The sequence below is a fragment of the Pseudogymnoascus destructans genome, assembly GCF_001641265.1.
Source record: "Pseudogymnoascus destructans isolate 20631-21 unplaced genomic scaffold scaffold_21, whole genome shotgun sequence".
Lineage (NCBI taxonomy): Eukaryota > Fungi > Ascomycota > Leotiomycetes > Thelebolales > Thelebolaceae > Pseudogymnoascus > Pseudogymnoascus destructans.
In genome coordinates this window covers 252,109-273,181 of record NW_020167540.1, presented here as the reverse complement: position 1 = coordinate 273,181, position 21,073 = coordinate 252,109, and the positions used below count along the sequence as shown (strand labels likewise).

Genomic DNA, 21,073 nt, shown 5'->3' with positions numbered 1-21,073 from the left:
AATTCAAGTAATTCCCTTTTCCGTACCCGTTCCGCTCTCCGTGCATCAATGCCAGCACGGAGCTGCAGCTTATACTCAAGGTTAACCATGCACTTTCTCTCTCTTCTCTCTCTTGCTTCTTCTCTCTCTTGCTTCTTCTCTCTCTTGCTCCTTTACTATCTTTGTATGAATCTTCTTCCGTGCTTGTTGAACTGTAACAGCTCCACCCTTTTGAATAGATTTTCTGCTTCTAACTTTCCGTTGTCTTTGCTCAGACATAATAGTAGTAATTTGCATAAGCTCTGAGGTAACCAAAGTACTTTCTGTTAACTGTACTTGAATCTCTGTATAAGAAGATGTCCACTTTTGCCGTGATGGTGAACTAAGAATCTCTTCAAATCTTTGACTCCAATTTGAAAGATCTTGACTTGCTTGGATTGCTTGCCTTGGTGTTTCTAAAAGTGCTGGTTTTGTGTATATTGCCACTTTCTTTTCTATCTTCTCGTAGTTTGGTGGCCAAATACCAGAGTCTCTAAACGCTTTCATACAGTTTCCCTTTGTAAACGTTTGTGTTCGGATTGTAGGTAAGTCTCGGAAGAATGAAATAACATTATAGTCAACATCAAAATTCCGAATTGCTTGTTGAATAGCACGGCGGTGCCAATGCTTATACAGTGCAAATACTGTAACGTTGTATATGTGTAAGGTGAGAAGGGAATACATGTAAATGTATGTTGTTTTGATGTGCAAGTATTATAAATTCTGGAACTTCATGAGAAATGTGAGAGTCCAACTTCGTCTTTGTAGAGGGTGCAGAATGTTGAATAAAATGCTGTAGATATTCCATTGCGAGCTCAGAGTTTGTATATCCTGAATCTTATACTGCAACTCTCTCATCACCATGTAGATTATCATGGTACCAACTTTCCATATGAAGCTTTCCTTGAATTATTAGGAACGGTGGAAGTACAATGCCAGCAGCTGAAATTGTCTCTATTACTGTGAGACTTTGACGATTCTCTGGAGCTTGTATATAAAGCTATACAAATTAGAATAATATAATGTAAGATGAGTACATATAACGTACCTCCTTTACTGCTGTTGGCACCAACACATGTTCACCGGTGCTCATTCCCACTCGGAAACCCAACTTCGTCAAAGTTGTAGATGTTAGCTGCAGTAACATCTAATTGATTACACACATCTTTGAATCCATGAAACCATTCTTTGATAGCTGATACATCATGAGAAGCAACACGTGCTGCTTCAATTGGCCGGGTTTTAATGGTGTGGAAAGTCTCATGTTGAGTCTTAATCCAAGTCTGGAACCACCGTTGAGACGGTGGTGGATGCGTCGGGATTTCAGCTGCTAGTAGTTGGCAGATAGCATTAAACACCATTGGCTTCGTTGCCCGTACCCATTTTCATATGACCGTTGAATGTATCTTTGTATAGCTATAACTTGTATATCTGAAAGTATTCTGTTGCTTTGGTGGTTGGCGTTGCGCCATGCGTCGCATACGGAGTGTGGTTGGGAGTACATGGTAGATTCTAGCTGCTGCGGCGATAGTCTCCGTTGGGTTCTGATTTAGGAAATCAATTGCTTTTTGAATAGCTTCGTTTCTAGCTATATCAATTGACATGATTGTAACTTTACGTGTCAATTGTTGTCCAGATAGTCGCGTTGTCCTGATGTCGCATTGGACGCGCTCGCGTTTGCCGAGAGAGCAAGGATCGCTTTCGCAGCAAGGATCGCTTTCGCCAACCGCCTCCAGGCGGTGGTTTGGAAACCAATGATTACAGCTCGTACGTGCGCACAAAGGGAAGCTTCTCATTAGTGTATTTTAATAATCACAATAACAGAGTATGCCTCTCGACTCTACGTTTCTACCATACCACAACTATTTCCTACTGTTCTACCCTATGATATATGTTGCCGCTGACCCCTCCCCGACGTGACGTGGCCCACATGCTTCAATCACCCTTACCCCTTTCTTTGACTCACCGAAATATACATCTCCTGGCTGCTACAGACCATCCTGACATCCGCATTATCCACACCATTCATTCACAGGTACAGACCAAAAAAAGGTACGGTGTGCCGCCAACTCTCCCCGCCGGGTCCTCCCGCCTTATTTCCCCCCTCCCTTCAGCTATCTCATACACATTTACCACCCGCAACACCACAGCATTCACTTCACTCACAATCCCGACCCGGAAAAAAAAAAGGTATGCAGTGCCTTAGGCCCCTATCGGTTTTTCCCCGAGAAGGCTCCTAAAAAATGAGGGTATCCATTTATATCTAAGACAACGTCCCCTCCCCCATTCCAAAAATTACATCTCGTCGGCTGACCAAATGGATGCCAGCCAGACCAAACAAACAAACAAAAGCAATCCCAGATAACGCCTTTCCCTCCCTTTCTTTTGTAACCTTTTTTTCTGGTTTATTCGAATGCGTGTTGTGGGCTGGAATTGGCTTTGGTGTACACAGGCATGCTGTAGCAGTAGCTCAGTCAATACCTTCCTCCTCCCCCTCGCCTCACCCCCCTCCCCACTTTCATCCATCCCCCCACTAAGCCGCCAACTCCTCATCCCCCCCCCCGGTATTCCCCGGCACAATCAGCTCCTCCACCTGCCCACTCTCATCCACAAACTTCCTCTCACTAACATGCTTCCCCTCGTCCCCCGCGACCCACACCTTATCCTCAAATTTCCCCCTGCGCTGCCCCTCCTCATGCCTAAACGCACACTGCGGATTCAGGCACGGGTTGAACTTACACATCGTCTTGACATGCGTGAATTTGCACCCCTCACCCCTACAATCCGCGCCATTCCTACACAACGGCGCCGTCGGGTGACGGAAGGGGCAGCGCCCGTTCGTGCAGTTGGGGAAGAACTTGCAGTCCTGCTCCGCATTATGCGAGACTTTCTGCGCCGGCGAAGGGTGCCGCGCTGTGCATTTGCGGTTCTTGCAGGCCGCTCCGAAGGCGCACGAGTCGGTCACGTCGATGGTGGTGCCGGGGGGTGCGGCGGGGGACTGGTGCGCGAATTTGCAGGCGCTGTTGGTGCAGGTGAGGCTGAATTTGCAGGTTGTGTCTGGGGAGGCGAGTTCGTGGGCGGGGGTGAGGACCATGTCCATTGGGGAGACGGGGGCGGCTTGTTGTTGCTGCTGGTGGTGGTGTTGTTGTTGTTGGTGTTGCTGGAATGGCGTGCGGTTGTTGAATTGTTGCTGTCGTTGACCGCGGCTGGGTTGCACGCGGTCGAATAATGAGCGTCCAGCGTTACGGCCTTGTTGCTGCTGCTGGTAGGGTGGCATGCCGCCCATGGGCATCTGGCCGCCGTTTCCTGCCCTCATGGAGGCGTGCTGTTCGGGCGTAAACATCTGCTGCATCATGTGGAACATCTCCATCTGCTGCGCGGGGGTGATCATGTTTACCCCAGCTGGTCCGCCCTGCATGCCGCCCATGGCGCCGAATCGGCCGGCTCGTTGTTGCATGTTCCCCCGCGGTCCGGTTGGGGCGCCGCGTGCGCCGATGCGCTCGTTTCCTCCGTGGGCGCGGACGCGGTGGAGGACGGAGTCTTTGCCGTCGAGGTTCTTTTGTAGTTGGCCGAGCATGCGCCTATCTCGTCCTCGGCTCATGCCTGCACCGCCTGTGCGCATCGATTTTGGTCCTGTTGGTCTGTATTTAGTTAGTTGCTGCTCTTGAATCCCGTAGGCTGCGGTATAGTGCTGTACATACACATTTGGATCTCCTGCCTCGGATGCATCTTCCATTACTTCATCATTGCCACCTTCCGCCGCCTCAGCTCGAGGGACACCATTCTGATGAACAGCGCCGCCATTCTGCTGCTGGGTGAGGTGCGCCACCTGCTCAAACAGCCAGTGCGCAAACTCCTTCGCTCCTGGGTCGTCCGGGCCAAGGTTCAACAAGTCCCCCGACAACTCAGCCGCAATCTGGTCTTGTGTCTTTCCATTCGCCAGCATGAGGATGATGTATTCCGCCAGCGCAGAGTCGTCGGCTCCACCTGTGCTCCAGCCTATCTCGGCCAGCTTGGGCTGTATCGCGTCATTGAGAGCGGCTGTGATGGACTCGTTGGGGATGGCGACAGACATGGTGACGGTGGTAGGGTGGCGTGAAGAGGGCGAAGTTGGCGCGCGCGTCGGGTCTCTCGAGAAAGGGAGCCGGAGTCGATCGCTGGTGAATGGCCGTCTCTCTGTGACCTTGAGCGTGCTATGGCGACAATCAGTTGTATAGCTGCGCCGGTTGTGGTTGGAAGCAAAGGAAGTATGTGGAAGTTGGTTATTTCGACGTCTTCCAGCTAAGGTAACAAGAACCGGCTAGCGTGGTGGCTAGCACGTGACCATTCTGATGTTATGCAGGAAGTGGGGGATGTGAATATTCGTTCCAGCTTTCAGCATTTCTTTTTATCAACGATTTACCTTCGTTCGTTTCACCCATTTCCAGTGAAACGACATGATTTGCTGTATGGCATCATACAACGGTTAGTGTAAACTCACCGCCAAAGAGTTCATTTACTGGGTAACAAAAGGAGGCTGCTTGTTGTATGGGTATTTGAGGTGTAAACGTCAACAGCTGAAATATGTCCCCATCCCACGGTTCATGGATACCGAGTAGTTGTGCAGCGTTAGATCACTTGGGATGTATTGCTTATTTATGAAGTATTCCGATTAATTTTGACGGATATATTTGTCGCATGCAGGGCGTATAATATATAAGCCTTCAAATGCAGGACAGAGACGGTAAGAGTCGTAGTGAGCGTACGGAGTAGAGTAACTTGGGACTGGGATGCAGGCTGGAGGTAACGAAGATGTAGTGGTGTCGGTGTCAACAGTGGCCGACTGCCGATAAGCGCTTGTGGACATGATGGGCGTCTAGCGTTAGGAGGAGAAGGAGAAGGAGAAGAGAAGGAGATGGAGAAGGAGAAGGAGATGGAGATGGAGATGGGGGAAATGCGGGGGATAACGGGCTTAGTCATGCGTCCCATTGTCTCGTTGTCCGTCCGTCCGTCCGTCCGCAACGATGCCACGTGATTGTCACACGCCAGATATAAGTGTATATTTACGATACTAATATTTTGGTCAAACTACTCCGTTAAACCTTGAAGTCCAACTAAAACCTTTAATAAATTGGATCTGGAGGGAAGGCTTGCACCAGGTACGGAGTACGTAAAGTGAAACAGACAGCTACAGCTATTTTGACATGGCGACAACTGACCAAGTAAATACCCGGCAACGCGCGCCACAGCCGCAACAACCGAAGGTACCTGACTACCAAGACCTAACTGCTATTTTTGCCTACAGCCGAAGGTACCTGACACCTCACCAGACACACCTCAGACACATGTGAAGGGCAGCCCAAATACCGAGGAGAAGTGGAGCAACATGTGAACACTCTGTAAGTCACTGACTCACGTGCTCAGCCAATTAACCCAATTAGACGCCGGTAATAACATAATCACCCTAATGTAACCCTATTGTAACCCAATAAGAAGGCATCCGTCCTGCGAAGTACTCTCCCATACCACCATAGCCCATGCGCTACTTCCACCCGTACATACCACCCACATCCCCCCATCCCCCCATCCCCCCCATCCCAACCCACCCCCCCCCAACTACCGTACCCACCCCCCCCCCCTGCCATTCATCGCATTGATCCGGACCGCGGAACATAAACTTTGCGTGCAGGTCCAACATTATCCCGACTCGTCTTATATATGTCGCCTCATCCTATGCAGACGACAGGTCCAGCTCGAGTCGAATGGAGTGCCATCGCCAGTTTCCTTACTGTTAGAGCGAGCCATATACCACCACCACCACCACCACCACCCACTATATATCCCGTACATACCTTGTGCTAACCCACAACCATCATAACCCACAACCATCATAACCCACAACCATGATTCAAGATATTCTCAACGACCTCACCAGGACCAACATCGCCGTGGGTGTCTTCTGCCTCTGGGTTCTCTGGAACCTCGTCACGCGCATCGATGAGGAGAGGAGAATTGCCGCCTACGGAAAACATGCCCCCACCGTCAGGTGCTGGCTGCCATACAGTAACCCTCACGCCGCCCAAATACGGGTCCATCCATATATCTCTGAGCTCCGCTAACCTCCCCCCCCCCCCAGATCTCGACATGGTAGGCAGAGCAGTCTACAACAGCCTACACAACAACAACTTCGGAGGCTGGCGCAAGCTCTTCGAGAACAACGGCCGCGGCCGCTACACCGTCGAAGCCCGCCCCGCCAGCCAGCGCATAATCCTCACCGCCGAACCCGAGAACATCAAAGCCATCCTCGCGACCCAATTCGGCGATTTCGGCAAAGGCAAGCCCTTCCACAATGACTGGAAGCCCTTTCTGGGGGACAGCATCTTCACCACCGACGGGGATGCGTGGCATGCGTCGCGCCAGCTGATTCGCCCGCAGTTCGTCAAGGATCGGGTGAGTGATTTGCATACATTCGAGAAGCATGTGCAGACGCTTATGACGGCGATTGCGAATGGGGGGGTGGTTGGGATGCCGGGGGTGGCGACGGATGGGGTGGCGCAGGGGAGGGTGGTGGATGTTAGTGATTTGTTCTTTCGGTATACGCTTGATTCCTCGACCGACTTCTTGTTGGGGCATAGTGTGGATAGTCTACGTACGCCGATTCAGGAGTTTGCTGAGGCTTTTGGCGAGGTGCAGAGGGTTCAGAGTATTATCGCTCGTGCTGGGTGAGTCCCCCCCCCCTACTATTTTACCACATACAAAGTGCCCCTTCCCCCTGAACTACCTAACTAACCCCCACCCAGACTCCTCAACTGGCTCGTCCCCCGCGGCTCCTTCAACGCCGGCCTCAAAGTAATGAACACCTTCATCGACCAATACATCGACCGCACCCTCGCCTTCACCTCCGCCGAGCTGGACTCCAAAGCCAAATCCTCCTCGTACAACTTCCTCCACGCCCTCGGCGGCTTCACTCGCGACCGCAAAATGCTGCGCGACCAACTCACCGCCGTCCTCCTCGCCGGCCGCGACACCACCGCCTCAACCCTATCCTGGACATTCTACGAGCTCGCGCGCCACCCTGTTGCGTTCAAGAAGCTGAGGCAGGAGATTATGGATGTGATTGGCGAGACGGATGCGCCGACTTATGAGGATTTGAAGAATATGAAATACCTCCAGCATACTATGAATGAGGTGCTCCGCCTCTACCCGGTCATCCCATTCAACGTGCGCTTGTCCCTCAAAGACACCACCCTCCCCTTCGGCGGCGGCCCCGACGGCAAATCACCCATCGGCGTTCTCAAAGACACACCCGTCGCGTACTCAACCCTGGTCATGCAGCGGCGCAAAGACCTGTACCCCATCAACGACGACCCGAACATGGGGGTCGAGGTCTTCAACCCCGATCGCTGGTTCGGATGGCAGCCGAAACCCTGGACGTATATCCCGTTCAACGGCGGACCGAGACTGTGTATTGGACAGCAATTCGCGCTGACGAATATGGGGTATACAATTGTGAGGATGCTGCAGAGGTTTGACCGCGTGGATAGTTTTATGCCGGAGGGGCCCATGGGGGTCCCGATTATGAAGGCGGATATTGTGTTGCAGCCGGGGGCGGGGGTGGCGACGGCGTTTTATGACGCGAAGAGGGAGACGGTTTAGGGGTGGAGGATTGATGGGGATGAGGGGGAGGAAAAGAGAAGAGGGGAGGGGGGGATGTTCTGGCTGGCATGGAGGGTTATTATTTGATCACGACGACGATGACGAGGAAGATAGTTGGCGAAATGGGGTTGTGCAAACTACAAAACAAGATATTGTATTGGAAGGTTCTATACAGGTCTCTCTCTATGAGTTTTGATCCTCACGGATTGGTAGATGTAGCGATTGGGAAAGAAAAGACAATTTAAGCTCGAATATTTCAAAGTACAGTATCTGTAGCTCCAGACATCGCTGACCAAGTGCTGGATGCTGGCGATAGACACGGAGATCTGATTAGAGAGCCCACCTCGGGAGCGAAAAACCACACCGCAAGCTCAATCTTTAAAAAAACTGTAGGGCTAGGGATAGGAGAGGCGCTTATATTCTCGCCCAGTGCTATGATAGACGCAGACGTGGCAATCGGTGGTCCCTCGGAATATGTTAGGCTCGGCATGGGGTTTTTAAAAGTCAGGGCTGACGACTGATGGCAAGAGCGTCCTGGCTGTATAGACGGTAATGATACGAGACTAGCAATATCATTTAATGCTGCAGAAATATCAAAGCAAAGATAAAAACGCACAGAGCTTTGGCATCAACTTCACATCTTGCGTACAGTACAATGCCATCTCCTCTTGTAGCGGTCTCTTGTTAAACACCTCGTATGACCGCCGAGCTTAGGGGCGAATAGCCGCTTGCCCTAGCTTTTCTCCGCTATCCATTGTCGTTCTCAGACACTGCCATAACTAGGTCTTTCTCGATACAGTTTGAGAGGCCTTTAAGACAACGTCTAGAGTACATCCGAGTTGCTAATTCTGAAAGCCTTCTTTGATGTACGGAATGACTCAGATGCGCTGTTCAGCCACTTTGGCGTCAAGTTAGCATATTCAGGATAGTATTTGACCAGTATCACCCGCCGCCGTAGTGAAGGCATCGCCTTTGAGTATGTACAGGCACTTCACCACTTCAACCCTGAATTGCCTACGAAGCTGGAGACAGATTCCTCCGATGGAGTCGTAGCTGGTGTCCTGTCCCAGGAACACCCTGACAAGCGATAGTACCCCGTAAGCTTCTACAGTCACGTCCTATCGGACATGAGATCAACTGGGAGATCCACGACAAGGAACTATTTGCAATCGTGAAAGCCTTTGGAAAATGGAGGCCCGAGTTGGCTTCGGTATGCCAGTGAGTTGACGTCTACACTGATCACCGTTCGTTGGAATATTTCATGTCTACCAAGATTCTCACAGCGAAACAGGTTCCGTGGATGGAGCTACTCTCCGACTTCAATTTCTGCATCACGTACACCGCAGGCAAGAATAACCAGAAGGCAGATATTCTAAGCCGAAGAGACCAAGACTTGGTAATGCAGCAGAAAGTCAAGCTTGATAGTAGGGCGAGGGTATTGTTAGGTCCAAGCCGCCTGCACCCCCGAATCAGCACCGAACTCGCCGAGAGCTACATAGCATCCATTAATTCGATGGACACCCCCAAGCCCCAGATGCCTTTCGATTTAATAGAGGCTTTATGTGAGGACAACAGAGAGTCGTTTCCAGAAACACGTGCGAAACACCTCCTACCTGACAGGTTCACGTTGAACGGCCGGCTTCTTCTATACAAAGGCCGGCTATGTGTAAATCGCCACTCAATCTTCGCCAAGCGCCCGGGAGCAGAAGCGTGGTCAGCCAGTAGTTGTCGCCGTGGTCCTTGCCGTGTATCATAACAACATTTCGCATCGTCGGGCTCCCTCGCATTGAGTTGGCATGTTGATATACCATGGTGCCGGACGGATTGTTCCTCGAGTCTCCCTCGCCGGCGCGTACGACTGCAGCGCTGAAGTCGGCCGCCTAATAGACGTTTGCTCTGGTCTAATTCGTAAACGGCATTAGGAGGGCATGGAACTCGCCGCAGAGAACGGTTGTATCGCCGCCAGGCGTGTAGCTCTGACTCATCTCACGTAACAAGGCGAGCAATTGAGGCTCCGTCGCCTGCTCCATCAGTTGGCGCCGATTCTCGAGCGCAATGGGTTCGAGGGGTCCTCGAAGGAGTTCAGGCGTGAAGAGCGAGAAGGCTGAGACGGCCATGTTCTGCACGAAGACGCCGGGAACTTGGATGAGGGATGGGAGACGGAATCGCAGGTTGAGCGGGTGTAGGGCGGTTATGGGACGGGATGGCATGGAAGAGGCCACAGCGCGCGTCGCCCACGCCGTTAAAACGTCGCCTTCACTGACGAACTCGCCGGAGAGGTCTTCCTGGGCCTGCTGCTGCAACTTGGCGACGGCCGCCTTTGGCAGGAAGATGGTGCGTGTCTCGACGACACAGTTCCAGAGAAGGTCGGCGACAAATCGCAGCCCGGATTTGAACATGCCGAACCTTGGAGGCGTTTGGGACGGTAGACTTCTTGGTTTTCGTCGGGGAATAAGAGGGCATCCTCACGTGCGCCGAGGAGGGCTGGCACTTCGGATTCCTTTCCGGCTAGGACGAGCGACCAGCCGCGCAGGAGAGCCTGCTGGCCCATGACGTCCATGAGAACGTGCGGCCATGTCAGGCCGATTATGGTGGCGTCATTGAAGGAGGTGATGTGGAGAGAGAGGATGGGCGTGTCGTTGGTGAGGTAGTCCTCGAGGGTGGCAGGGGCGTCTCTGCGGCATTCGAAGTCGCGGAATTCGTTAGAGCCGCGCTAGATGGAGGCGGCGGGGGTGGCCTTTAGGAGGGTCTTGGCAAGGGGGTGGTCGTCGATGTTAGAGGGGATGGCCGTGTGGGAGTAGGTGAGGGCGGGGCGTGCGGGGGTGAAGGTGGGCGGGACGTGGATTTCTAGGGAGGTGGCCTGGGATGTTAGAGGGGTGTAGTGTGGGGTTAGGGGGCTTACCTTTCGGCTCAGGCGTCCGCCAACCTTTCTCTAGTCACCGATCGAGAGGAGGCGGCAGAGGGAGGTGTGTAGGCGGTCGGCGTGGAGAAGGTCGTTGAAGCGGAGGGTCCACGTGACGACGATCCCGTGCAGGATTTTGTTGTTCGTCGAGCATGAAGAGAGTAGGGATTAGTATGCGGGTGCCGGGTGCGCGGGAGGGCGGGTCTAGAGTGCGGGGGTGGATGCCGGGTACGCGGGAGGGTGGGTCTAGACTGCGGCACGGGTGCCGGGTGCGGGAGGGCAGTTAAAAAATAGAACGAGTTTGGGTTTTGCAAACTGCTTGCTGAATTAGTACAAACTTGCTATTAGCCTGTTCGAGAGTAGGCTTGCCGCTTCAAATTGCCTCAGCTGTTCCAAGTTCCTCGGGAACCCGTCTACTAGAATCCCCCTCTTCCTCTGATCTCGCGACTCCAGCTATACCTGCGGCTTTTGCTTCCATACCGAGCAGACCTCCAGCATCCTCTCCCTCGATGACGCCAAGCGTGGAATGAAGCTCTTGAAAAAGGCCGGAATGAAGAAGCTCAATTTCGCAGGTGGTGAGCCATTTTTGTATCCCACGTTCTTGCGTGAGCTTCTCCGCTATGGGAAAGGGGAACTGGGGATAGAAAGCATAAGCATCGTTTTCAACAGCTCGAATATCACAGAAAGATTCTTGTTCGAGAAAACTCGAAGTTCATTGACATCCTCGCTATATCCTGGGATTCGTTCGGCCCAAAAACAAATATTACAATCGGAAGAGGCAGAAATGGTGAGAATGTGGAGCAACTTACGAAAGTTGCCGGTTGGTGTCAACAGTTCGGCATCAGGTTCAAAATCAACACCGTTGTATGCAGCCTGAACTGGGATGAAGACATGATTGGTCCGATTACACCTTTCAAGCCCTTCCGGTGGAAGGTCTTCCAGTGCCTGATGCGAAAATGATAATGAACGACGCAAGCGCGATGCACGTTCGTTTCTTGTAAGCGATGAGCAGTGGACGACGTTTGTGACAGACATAAGCAATTAAATTGTTTCGTTCCGGGAAGCAATGAGATAATGAAGGGGAGTTATTTGATTTTAGATGAATACATGCGCTTCGTAGACAAAGGCGACGGGGAAGAGAAAGCGAGTGAAAGCATATTGACAGTCGGTATGAGGCAGGCGATGGCCCAAGTGAGGTGGGAGCATAATGCGTTCCTGCAGCGAGGTGGATTTTATGATTGGACCAAGACCAGTGAAGCAGAGTGCACCTCAAGTGCTGGCAAAGCAAAGGAACTGGAATGGTGATAGACTATTTGTGGTAGTAAAGCGAGAAAAGCGGATTAAAAGTCTGTGCATGAGGTATGATAGGGAATCCTCAGGTGGGATCCTGCATGACCAGTAGTATTCAAGAATAAACTCAGTTCCAGAATAGAGTTCGCCCATCTGCAAAAAATGACGCAGTCGCATCCTATGGTCGAGCCTGTGGAAGTAGGCACTCAGTTTTCCAACCGGGCGTCCAACTGGGAATGCTTGTGGGTACGATTGCATGAAAACCTTGATCTCTTGGTCCATCTTTTCCTTCAACTCCCTTAACTTTTCCTCCTCTTCATTGGCATACTCGAGAGTCCTTGTCAATTCCACCTCTCCAACTATGTGTCCAAAGTCTGTTTTGTCGACGTCAACCTTGAACTTGCCGTCAATCATCCAGGATTCTCGATCCGTGGCGAATTCGGCACAAGGCTTCAGAATTTCTTCGATGTCAGCTCCGTCTGCGGAGTTACTCAAGTTCTGATCGATAATCTCCCTCACTGCATTATTGCCATCGATCTCCGCGAAAGCCGAGTTGATGAAATCGCCGCCGGTGCGGATCTTCGCCTCCCAATGTCCATTCCGCCGACGAACATAAACTCCTTTTGAAAAGAGTAAACCGTCTCGGTCGTAGTAGATGTCGTTGGTAGTCTGCCTCCTGAGGCTCTCATATTTGTTGAATCCTGAACCTCCGCCGTTAGAGCGCAAGTAGGAGTTAGCAGCTGGTGTGACTATAAACTTGCGCTCCACCTCGAGCTGACGAGCTTGCAGCCTGTCTGGATGGGTAGACGCAGCCTTCCTGAAGTAGTAAGAGATACGGTGAAATGCATGCCTGCCTCCGGTAGATACGTTCAGCATTCTCAAGTTTTGACGGTTCAGTTGGTGGAGGAGTGATGAGGGGGTCAAATTAATCGTCGGTGTTCGCACCGACCACCTTGCAAAGTGTGTTGGGAATCGGAACGGGAGCTGAGGGATTCCGGGCTTTTGGCCTAGAAGTTTGGTAACCCCCACCGAGGGGGCCAGCGTTCCACGGTAATTACTGTAGGGCCCTAAAACGCCCATAAATAGTGAGTAGGCCATTAGAATAGTTAGAATCTCTTTTCCTTTTAACGTGGCACATAGCTGTCCTCGCGGGGCCTTGCACCCACCTTGACCTTGCCAAGTAGCGTTAAGCTGTTTGCCATTAAGCCAAGATATGTATGGTGACTTGTAGGTTTGAGGAGGAGATTTCTAAGTTTGCTCTTGAGTTTAATAGCAAACTGAGTGCAACGAATGTCAGTATGACAAAGTCTCTGAGTCGGAATGGTTTCGGTACATGTGGAACAAGTGGACTCCCCAATTCCGCAGCCGTGTCGCGATCATCAAAAACCAATGGAATGGAGACTACCAGACCATGGTACGAGAACTTACTGCCTTCAATCAGGAACGGCACCGGAACAACGAATTGAATCCGCTACCTCTTTCGACCTCCATTCCCTTTCTTTGACTGTCTGCAGTTTCGTGCTATGTGTCCAGGCTTATTGCAGTTGAAGCAGAGCCGTTCTTGGAACTGTCGCTCCTTGTTGGGATTGTGGGGTTTGCGATTAGGCTTGAAAGTAGCGTCGAGTTCCATAGGTTGGGGCCAATGACTCTTTGTTTGTCTTCTCTTCTGAGTCCAGTGTTGACTAGGTGGTCCCCCTTTCTTCTCGAGTTGCCGTTCGTAGTGACAATTGTCGATCTTCTGAGCCAATTCAATCATCTCTCTAAGGTCATCTGGTTTGTCAGACCTTGAGATTTCATCCTTCACATGGGCTTTCAGACCTGCATAGAATTGGTCACAGATAGCCTCTTCTCTCATTGACCCGATTACTGTATATACGGTAACCTATTGTCGAAGCCTTCTTGCCCATTGCGCAAAACCCGAAGGTCTGTAAGGACACAGGGCAACCAGCTCACAGTAATAGAATATGAGAGTGTGAGTCGGAGGCTAAACGGATGCTATCCTATAGGTCTACTACGAAGGATACAAAAAAGATGAAGGAGGAACCCCGTTGAGTCTGTTTCCTTGAGTATCCGAAACGGGCCCGACTCGGTTACTCCAACCCTAGCCCTGATCCTTCCACTGCAACAGGTCAGCATTGGCCCTGAACCCTACACCCTTACCATCCCCCACTATAGTGTAACTCGCTATGTGCTCCTCTACTGGTTCGAAACCACACCGAATCGGATTTCATGCTTGTAGTGACCGTAACAGTTCTGAGATAAGGAGGCATCCTTACAAGGTCCGACTGACACAAGCGCCACACGATTTGTGCGCGGTGACAATTTTTCGGTCCTTCCCCCAACAGGTTAATCGTCATGGCCAAACTTTTCGCTTCACTCAAGGTTGGAGTAAGCAACATGCGCCACTTCACGCGAGAGGAAGCAAGTTGCGCCAACTCACGATTTTGAGAGTAAGTACTAGCCCATAGTAATTTGTATGTAAAGGTACATAATCTGCCTACTCTATTGAATTATCACTTTGACTCCCACGCTCGCTCCCATCCTCACTCCCACGCTCGCTCCCACACTCGCCCGCAATCTCATACTCCTCCTTGCCCTCACTTTCAGAGGCTTCCGGGTCAGGAATTGGGTCCTTCCACTCTAGAGGAATTGGGAGGCTGGCATTAGTGTAGAATGCCACCCTCTTTTTCCGGAGGCGTTCCTGCTTCCGGGCCTCAATTCTAGCTCTACGGAGCTGTTTGCGGGCCCGGTTGATAGCCTGGCAGGCTATCCGGGCTTCTTTGGCCTGGAGCTTCTGGGCTAAACAATCAGCTTTTTCAGCCCAAAGCTCGTGGGCTCGGTCAGCAGAGAGCTCGCCTCCAAATTGAAGGCGGGCCCTACTTCAGCTTGCCCGCTTTTTGGACTCCTTGACCTGCCGCCGTACAGTACGCAGGTCAAGCTCCTGGACTTGGCCGGCTACTACTACCTCTTCAGTGCTGGTAAGCCAATTCCTGTAGCTCTGCTTCGAGGGGCTACTAAAGCCTTGTGGAACCCGCTGTTTCCAGTGCTGTAGCCCCTCTTCTACCCCCCTAAAAGTCGTGGGTTTAGGTGTAGAAACTCGGATTGGTAGACTAGGTATAGGCATAGGTGTAGGCTCTATAGTAGGCTGCGAGTACATACGTAGTTTTGCAAGAGCTACAGCACAGCTAACCAGCCAAATACCAGCTTTCTGAAAAGCGGATATTATAGTAGACTCCTTAAAGGTCTGCTCCCGCATGAGAGTGAGATCCCGCATAAAGGACTGGACGTCATAGGTAATATCCATATGCCTTATAGCTGCAAGCACAGCTTCTCGGTGCCAGTGCTTATAAGGCTGGAATATCCCAATGTCTAATGGCTGTAAAACATGTGTAAGATGTGATGGGAAGGTATATATGATAATGTTGTGTTCTTCAGCTGCAATGATAAAATCATCGCTTGTATGGCTAACGTGAGAGTCAAGCAGTAGAACCTTTGGCTCTCCATTATCATATTGAGCTGTATGCTGCGCAAAGTGCTGTAGCCACCAGAGAGCAAGCTGGCTATTAGTAAATCCAGAGTCGGAGAGCAAGAAGAGCTCTGTGCCTTCAAGGTTGGTGTGTGTTACGGCTACAGTAACATGATGTCATGGTTACAGGGCCAGGGCCTAGTAACGTGACGTGTGAGTCACAGTGGGAAGCGGGGTAGGCTGCCATGTGATGGGGCTAATGGATAGTTGCAGAAACTAGTGGATATTGGATAGTTGAGCTATCCACGAACTATCCTGAATATCTAGCTATCCGCCAACTATCCAGATTACCCATGAGGCACGACGCCACTATATAAGTAGATAGTATTTCCTTAGATAGGAGCTTCATGCTCAACTCAATATAGTATTCTTTACAATACTGCAACGTGTTACTTGAAAAGCCTTTGTGTCTAATCCCCTGCCTCCTCTGTCAAGTCAACCTTACACAAGAAACCTCTGTGTCTTCTATCGTTTAGAAGTCAGCGTTACAGTGTGGTACCAAGAATCCATATGAATTTTGCCCGGAATAATAAGTACAGGCGGTATGACTTTTCCAACAGCAGACACAGCCTCAAGGATAGTAATAGATGTACGATTTTCAGGCTTGGGGTGTAGAGCTCTTTTGCTACCCGCTCACCACCTGGGATTCCTACCTGGAAGCCAGTTTCATCCATATTCCAAATTGACTCTGGCTGTATACTATGCTGTAGTACAAACTCAAGGTAGTCGTGAAACCAAGTAGTAACAGTAGGCTCGTCTTGAGCCTTCGTACGCTGCTGCGCAATTGGCTTTGTAGTAATAAAGTGGTATTCTTGAAGCTCATTTTTAATAAATTTTGTAAGCCAACTCTGTGATGGCGGGGGCTGTGGGCTCCGGAGTTTGCAGACTGCGGCAAATATCATATTCCTAGTAGCTCCAAACCCTAGGTAATACTGCTCAAGTATCCATTTCTTAAGAGCCTCAATTTGCGCAGTAGATAGCAGCTTATTCTTATCCCCGTGTTGGGGTAGCTGCTGTTGCTGAGCTTGCTGCTGCCGTCGAGCTGCTCGGGCAATACTCCACCGTATTGACGATCGCGTGACCTTGAAAAGTCGAATGGCAGTAGTTGCAGATTCTGAGGGGTTCTCTGCTAGCCATTTACAGGCATTTGATAGTGGAGTCTCTTCCATTAAATAAATTGGATTGAATTACTATATAAAATACTATGTGTGGCTATGGTAAAGGTTTTGTTACAGAGTAGCGGTGAACATATGCAAGTTGTGAGTTGGCGCAACTTGCTTCCTCTCGCGTGAAGTGGCGCATGTTGCTTACTCCAACCTTGAGCGAAGCGAAAAGTTTGGTCACGACAATTATGAGCCCGGAAAGCACGACCGGTTTATCACTTTCGACCAAGAAATCAATTCCGAGTACTCACTTCGATAAGTGAGAACTGCCCACAGTATGGGGCTAGGATACGTACAGAACTGCAGTCAATATGATAAATTGACTGGGCCAAACTACCGCCCCTAGATGATACAGACCAGGAAGCTGCTGCAAACCAAGAGCCTCTAGGGGGCTATCGAACCAGAATATGATTCTGATGATGAGCCTGATAACTCAGCGAAAGGCGATGGGACGGACGACGAAGACACTATCGCCGCGACCAAGATAAGGCGCGAATCAATGAGGATTCGGCGCAAGAACGACCGAGCGGTGGCTGTGATAAGGCGCGAATCAATGAGGATTCGGCGCAAGAATGACCGAGCGGTGGCTGTGATAATGGAACTCTGCGCGCAGGACCCTCGAAGCCACATACTTATGATAGAAACAGCCCGAGAGCAATGGATATATCTCCAGGAGATGTACGCTCACGAGGGCCTGTAAAAGTTGAACGCAAAGCTGATTGCTTTCTATTCGTATGCCCCGCCAGTAACGACGTCGGTATACAACATCAGAACCATGCTCGACGATTATCGGAAGACGATTGGCGACGCCGAAGCAGAGTACCGCCTAGCAGACCAAGTCAAGACTATACGACTACTCATGATAATGAAAAGTCGCGGGGCCTAATATGATAACATCGCTGCCCAAATCGAAGTAGGAGGCATCACGGACTACCGCAAGATATTTATGCAGTTTGCAGACCTCGAGGATAGAATCAACAGTGAGAAGTCCATTGACGAGACTGCTCTACGGGTCACTACAGACAATGACCAAAGAGCCGAACGCCACCTAGGAAGGGCAACGGCCTAGAAAAGCGATCGTAGATGCTACCACTGCAACAAAATAGGCCACATCAAGGCTGATTGCCGTTCAAAAAAAAGGGGCGGAAGGGGCGTCTACAGGACCACTTGCTGCACTAGGAGGGGGCGCTAGCCTATCGCTAGCACAGGCAGAAGCAATAGCCACAGTATTAGCAACGACATGGGTAGCCATCACAGAAGCTACAGCGAACTAGGCAAGCGATGGCTGCACCTAGGGGTGATCCTAGATAGTTGATCATGCCATATGACATACGACAGGTAGGCATTCGTTAATTACCAGCTACTCACTAAACTGATACAAGTTAATATAGAGAACAGAACAGCGATTGAAGCTATCGCTAAAGGAACGACAAGTTTTGATACCTATGTCAAAGGAGAGAAACGCCATATATAGCTCAACAACGTACTACATGTGCCAAAGCTTACTAGCAGTCTCATATCAGTGCCACATCTTTAGGATAGGGGCATTACGGCAAGAACAACACAGGATGGCAGAATGCTCCTCGAACTACAAGGCGAAGTAGTCGGGATTGCACTAAGAGTCAGGCGTTCATATATCATTAATGGCACCTAGGAAGGCGCCGTCACTGCCTACTCCGCAGTGGCGATGCCACCTAAAGAAGCCATGACCTAGCATTGACGTTTTGGACACCTAAGCCCCAAGACTCTATGCCTTGTGTATACTGCTGTAGACACTCTGCCTATAGCGATAGGTGGTATTACGAGCCCGTTTGAGGCGTGCCTACTAAATAAGAGCACATGGGTTATTAATAGGCAGGCATCAGAACATGCTAGGGCACCTCTTAAGAAGATACATAGCGACCTTTAGGGTCTATATAGGATACTAGAACTTAACAAAGGAACGTACTTTGCTACGTTTACAGACGACTACTTACGAAAAGCGTAGGTCTACATGCTAACATCTAAAGATGGGCTACAAGTAGTGTTTACGGAATTCCAAGTTTAGGTAGAACTCAAGACAGGACAGTAAGTTAAGGTTATCCAATGTGATAATAGTAGAGAGTATAGGGGACTTGAAGCCATGTTTAGGGCACAGTATGGTATCAAATTCAAGTTTACGACAGTGTAAACACCATATCCAAACGGGGTCACTAAACGACTAAACTAGGCGTTAGTATTAATTGCCCGAGCAACACGCCCACCTACCAAAGCATCTTTAGTAGGAAGCGATTAAGGTAGCGACCTACCTTAGGAAGAGGACCCTGGTCGGGCCTAGAGGTAAGACACCTAAGGAGGCATATAGCGGTAAGAAACCCACTATCGCTCACCTACCAGCTTAGGGATCTGTGGCGTACGCCAAGCTCTTACTAGAATAGCAAGGGGGTGACAAGCTAGCACTAACTATGGTGCAAACTGCCCTAGTGGGGTACTCGGTAGTAGTCTGACAGTATCAATTGTATGACCTGGTTAGTAACCAGATCATTACTGGCACGTCAGCGAGATTCGAAGAAGGGCAATGGTTAGACCCTACTATAGGTATAAGCGTTGACGTGAAGGACTTAGAAATGATCAGATTCGACCTAATGGAGGCAAGTCAGCCTAGGAGAGATGATGGTAATATACAGGCAGTACTGTACCTATCGCCACCTATGGTACGATCCTAATAGGGGGGCTATACGATGCTCGCACTGGATTTGGTGGTGGTGATAGAGGGGGATTATCACATGGGAGTGACGTACCTTTGGCTAGTGCAACTGCCCCTGTAGCCGCCCCTACAGTCACCCTACACACTAGTCCTAATAAGGTAATTATAACATGATCATCACCATAATTATCATTAAAACAAGCTAGTGGTGGAGTCACCAGTGATAGCAACCAAGAGGGCACTACATAGGATACTAGACGACTAATGGCTAGACTGATTGCTAGCGCACTAGCGCTAGAGGACACTGAGAGGAGTCAGGCCATCACTAACGACTAGGAATAAGCCATTGAACCAGAAGCAGGACTTAACGACGATGCGATGGACCAACTACTTGCCAAAGCCAGGGGAGCCTACAATGGTGAAGACATGAACCCACTACTTGACGAAGCAGCAGGGTGTAATGGTGGGTGCACCAGATGTGAGAATCTAGCCACCCAAGGAAGGGATGATTTTACTAAGACAACACACTGTCTTAGGAAACAGAGCCAAAGGGTTGTAGCTTAGATTATTCCTCAACACAGCAATCAAGTGTATGATGTAGTGGAGTGGTTTAGACAAGTTGTAACAAATGTTGAGTCTGAGAACTCAGGGATAAGTCAGAGGTTAGCACCTCACTGACTTTTAAAAAACAAGGAGTAACAATGTCATACTGACATTCGTTACACTCAGTTTGCTATCAAACTCAAGAGCAAACTTAGAAATCTCCTCCTCAAACCTACAAGTCACTATACATATTTTGGCTTATCACACCAACAACAAGAGCAATACTACTCAACGATTGCTACAACCCTCTATGATTCATTACACGTCATTGCTCCTTAGTTACTGGGCCGATATGACCACATAGCATATCTCTACAACCCTCTATGATTCATTACATGACATCACTCCTTAGTTACTGGGCTAATACTACCACATGACATATCTCTATCAACTAGAGGCCTAGGAACATGTACGATAGCTCCAAAAGCTTCTACAACCCTCTATGATTCATCACACATCATCGCTCCTTAGTTACCCACAAGATTGGTTAAGTTATGACATAATCTGTCTATAGGGTTACTCTGACCTTGGACCTCCTTTCACTTCCTATAGACTAGGAATCTAGGAGCGCCATATTCCATATAATGCAAAGAAATACCGTCTTCACTGCAATGGCCACATTATCAATCTTACAGCTCAGGCTTTTCTTTTCTCAACTGAAGATGAAGCTCTTTCAGAGACAAACAACCTAAGTTCTTCGTATATTCCTACACAGCTGGAAATGGAGACTTGGCGTCGAAAAGGCCCTCTTGGAAAGTTACATAACATTGTAGTTTATATTCAAAGGTCTCCACAACAGCGATTTCAGAAACTCAGTCAAGGACGTCGATTACTTCGAGACAATACGACACGGTGGAACTCTTGGTTTTCAATGATAACTTCAGCTCTTCATGAAGACGTTAAACCTGCTATCGACCTATATTGCTTTCAAGAAGGAGGTGATTTAGTAGGCGATGTATTGTCTAGTTCTGATTGGGCTAATTTAAGTAACATTATGGGTTTCTTGGAGACTTTTATGAAGCTACAAAAGCTACAGAAGGCCGTAGTGCCACTTTGGAAAGAGTCCTACCATCTATGGATTATATATTAGAGAAGCTTGAAGATGGCAAGACAAGCTATGCTTCAGATTCATTTATGATTCCTTGCATTAACTCTGGCTGGGCAAAGCTGGATAAGTACTATAGCCTTACAGATCGAAGCCCTGTATACATTGCAGCAATGATTCTCATTCCAAGTCAAAAATGGAGCTA

At 49.8% G+C, this 21,073-nt stretch overlaps 5 protein-coding genes across 5 annotated transcripts; 2 read left to right on the top strand and 3 right to left on the bottom strand.

The window, feature by feature from the left end:
- Window positions 1–2,551: 2,551 nt before the first annotated feature.
- Window positions 2,552–4,929, bottom strand: VC83_07997 (uncharacterized protein; the record flags this gene model as incomplete). Its single annotated transcript, XM_024471560.1, has 2 exons — window positions 3,720–4,929; window positions 2,552–3,659 (listed from the first exon to the last, which is right to left on the bottom strand). Exons 1-2 carry the CDS (start codon window positions 4,091–4,093, stop codon window positions 2,552–2,554), a joined length of 1,482 nt encoding a protein of 493 aa, XP_024321324.1. The 5' UTR covers window positions 4,094–4,929.
- Window positions 4,930–5,657: 728 nt separating this feature from the next.
- Window positions 5,658–7,665, top strand: VC83_07996 (uncharacterized protein). Its single transcript, XM_024471559.1, has 3 exons — window positions 5,658–6,060; window positions 6,134–6,719; window positions 6,798–7,665. The coding sequence occupies exons 1-3, from the start codon at window positions 5,901–5,903 to the stop codon at window positions 7,651–7,653; spliced, it is 1,602 nt and encodes a 533-aa protein (XP_024321323.1). The 5' UTR covers window positions 5,658–5,900; the 3' UTR covers window positions 7,654–7,665.
- Window positions 7,666–9,554: 1,889 nt separating this feature from the next.
- Window positions 9,555–10,052, bottom strand: VC83_07995 (uncharacterized protein; the record flags this gene model as incomplete). Its single annotated transcript, XM_024471558.1, has 1 exon — window positions 9,555–10,052. The coding sequence occupies one exon, from the start codon at window positions 10,050–10,052 to the stop codon at window positions 9,555–9,557; it is 498 nt and encodes a 165-aa protein (XP_024321326.1).
- A 1,029-nt stretch (window positions 10,053–11,081) lies between these two features.
- On the top strand, window positions 11,082–11,432 carry VC83_07994 (uncharacterized protein; the record flags this gene model as incomplete). Its single annotated transcript, XM_024471557.1, has 1 exon — window positions 11,082–11,432. One exon carries the CDS (start codon window positions 11,082–11,084, stop codon window positions 11,430–11,432), a length of 351 nt encoding a protein of 116 aa, XP_024321325.1.
- A 392-nt stretch (window positions 11,433–11,824) lies between these two features.
- On the bottom strand, window positions 11,825–12,721 carry VC83_07993 (uncharacterized protein; the record flags this gene model as incomplete). The annotated part of the gene is made up of 1 exon (XM_024471556.1): window positions 11,825–12,721. One exon carries the CDS (start codon window positions 12,719–12,721, stop codon window positions 11,825–11,827), a length of 897 nt encoding a protein of 298 aa, XP_024321320.1.
- Window positions 12,722–21,073: the final 8,352 nt, after the last annotated feature.

Excerpts from the sequence above, each read along its gene's own strand:
- VC83_07996 (XM_024471559.1), top strand. The coding sequence starts at position 5,901 with ATGATTCAAGATATTCTCAACGACCTCACCAGGACCAACATCGCCGTG. Across the intron at positions 6,061-6,133 it reads CAGGTGCTGGCTGCCATACA|ATCTCGACATGGTAGGCAGA; the intron begins GTAACCCTCACG and ends CCCCCCCCCCAG. Across the intron at positions 6,720-6,797 it reads AGTATTATCGCTCGTGCTGG|ACTCCTCAACTGGCTCGTCC; the intron begins GTGAGTCCCCCC and ends ACCCCCACCCAG.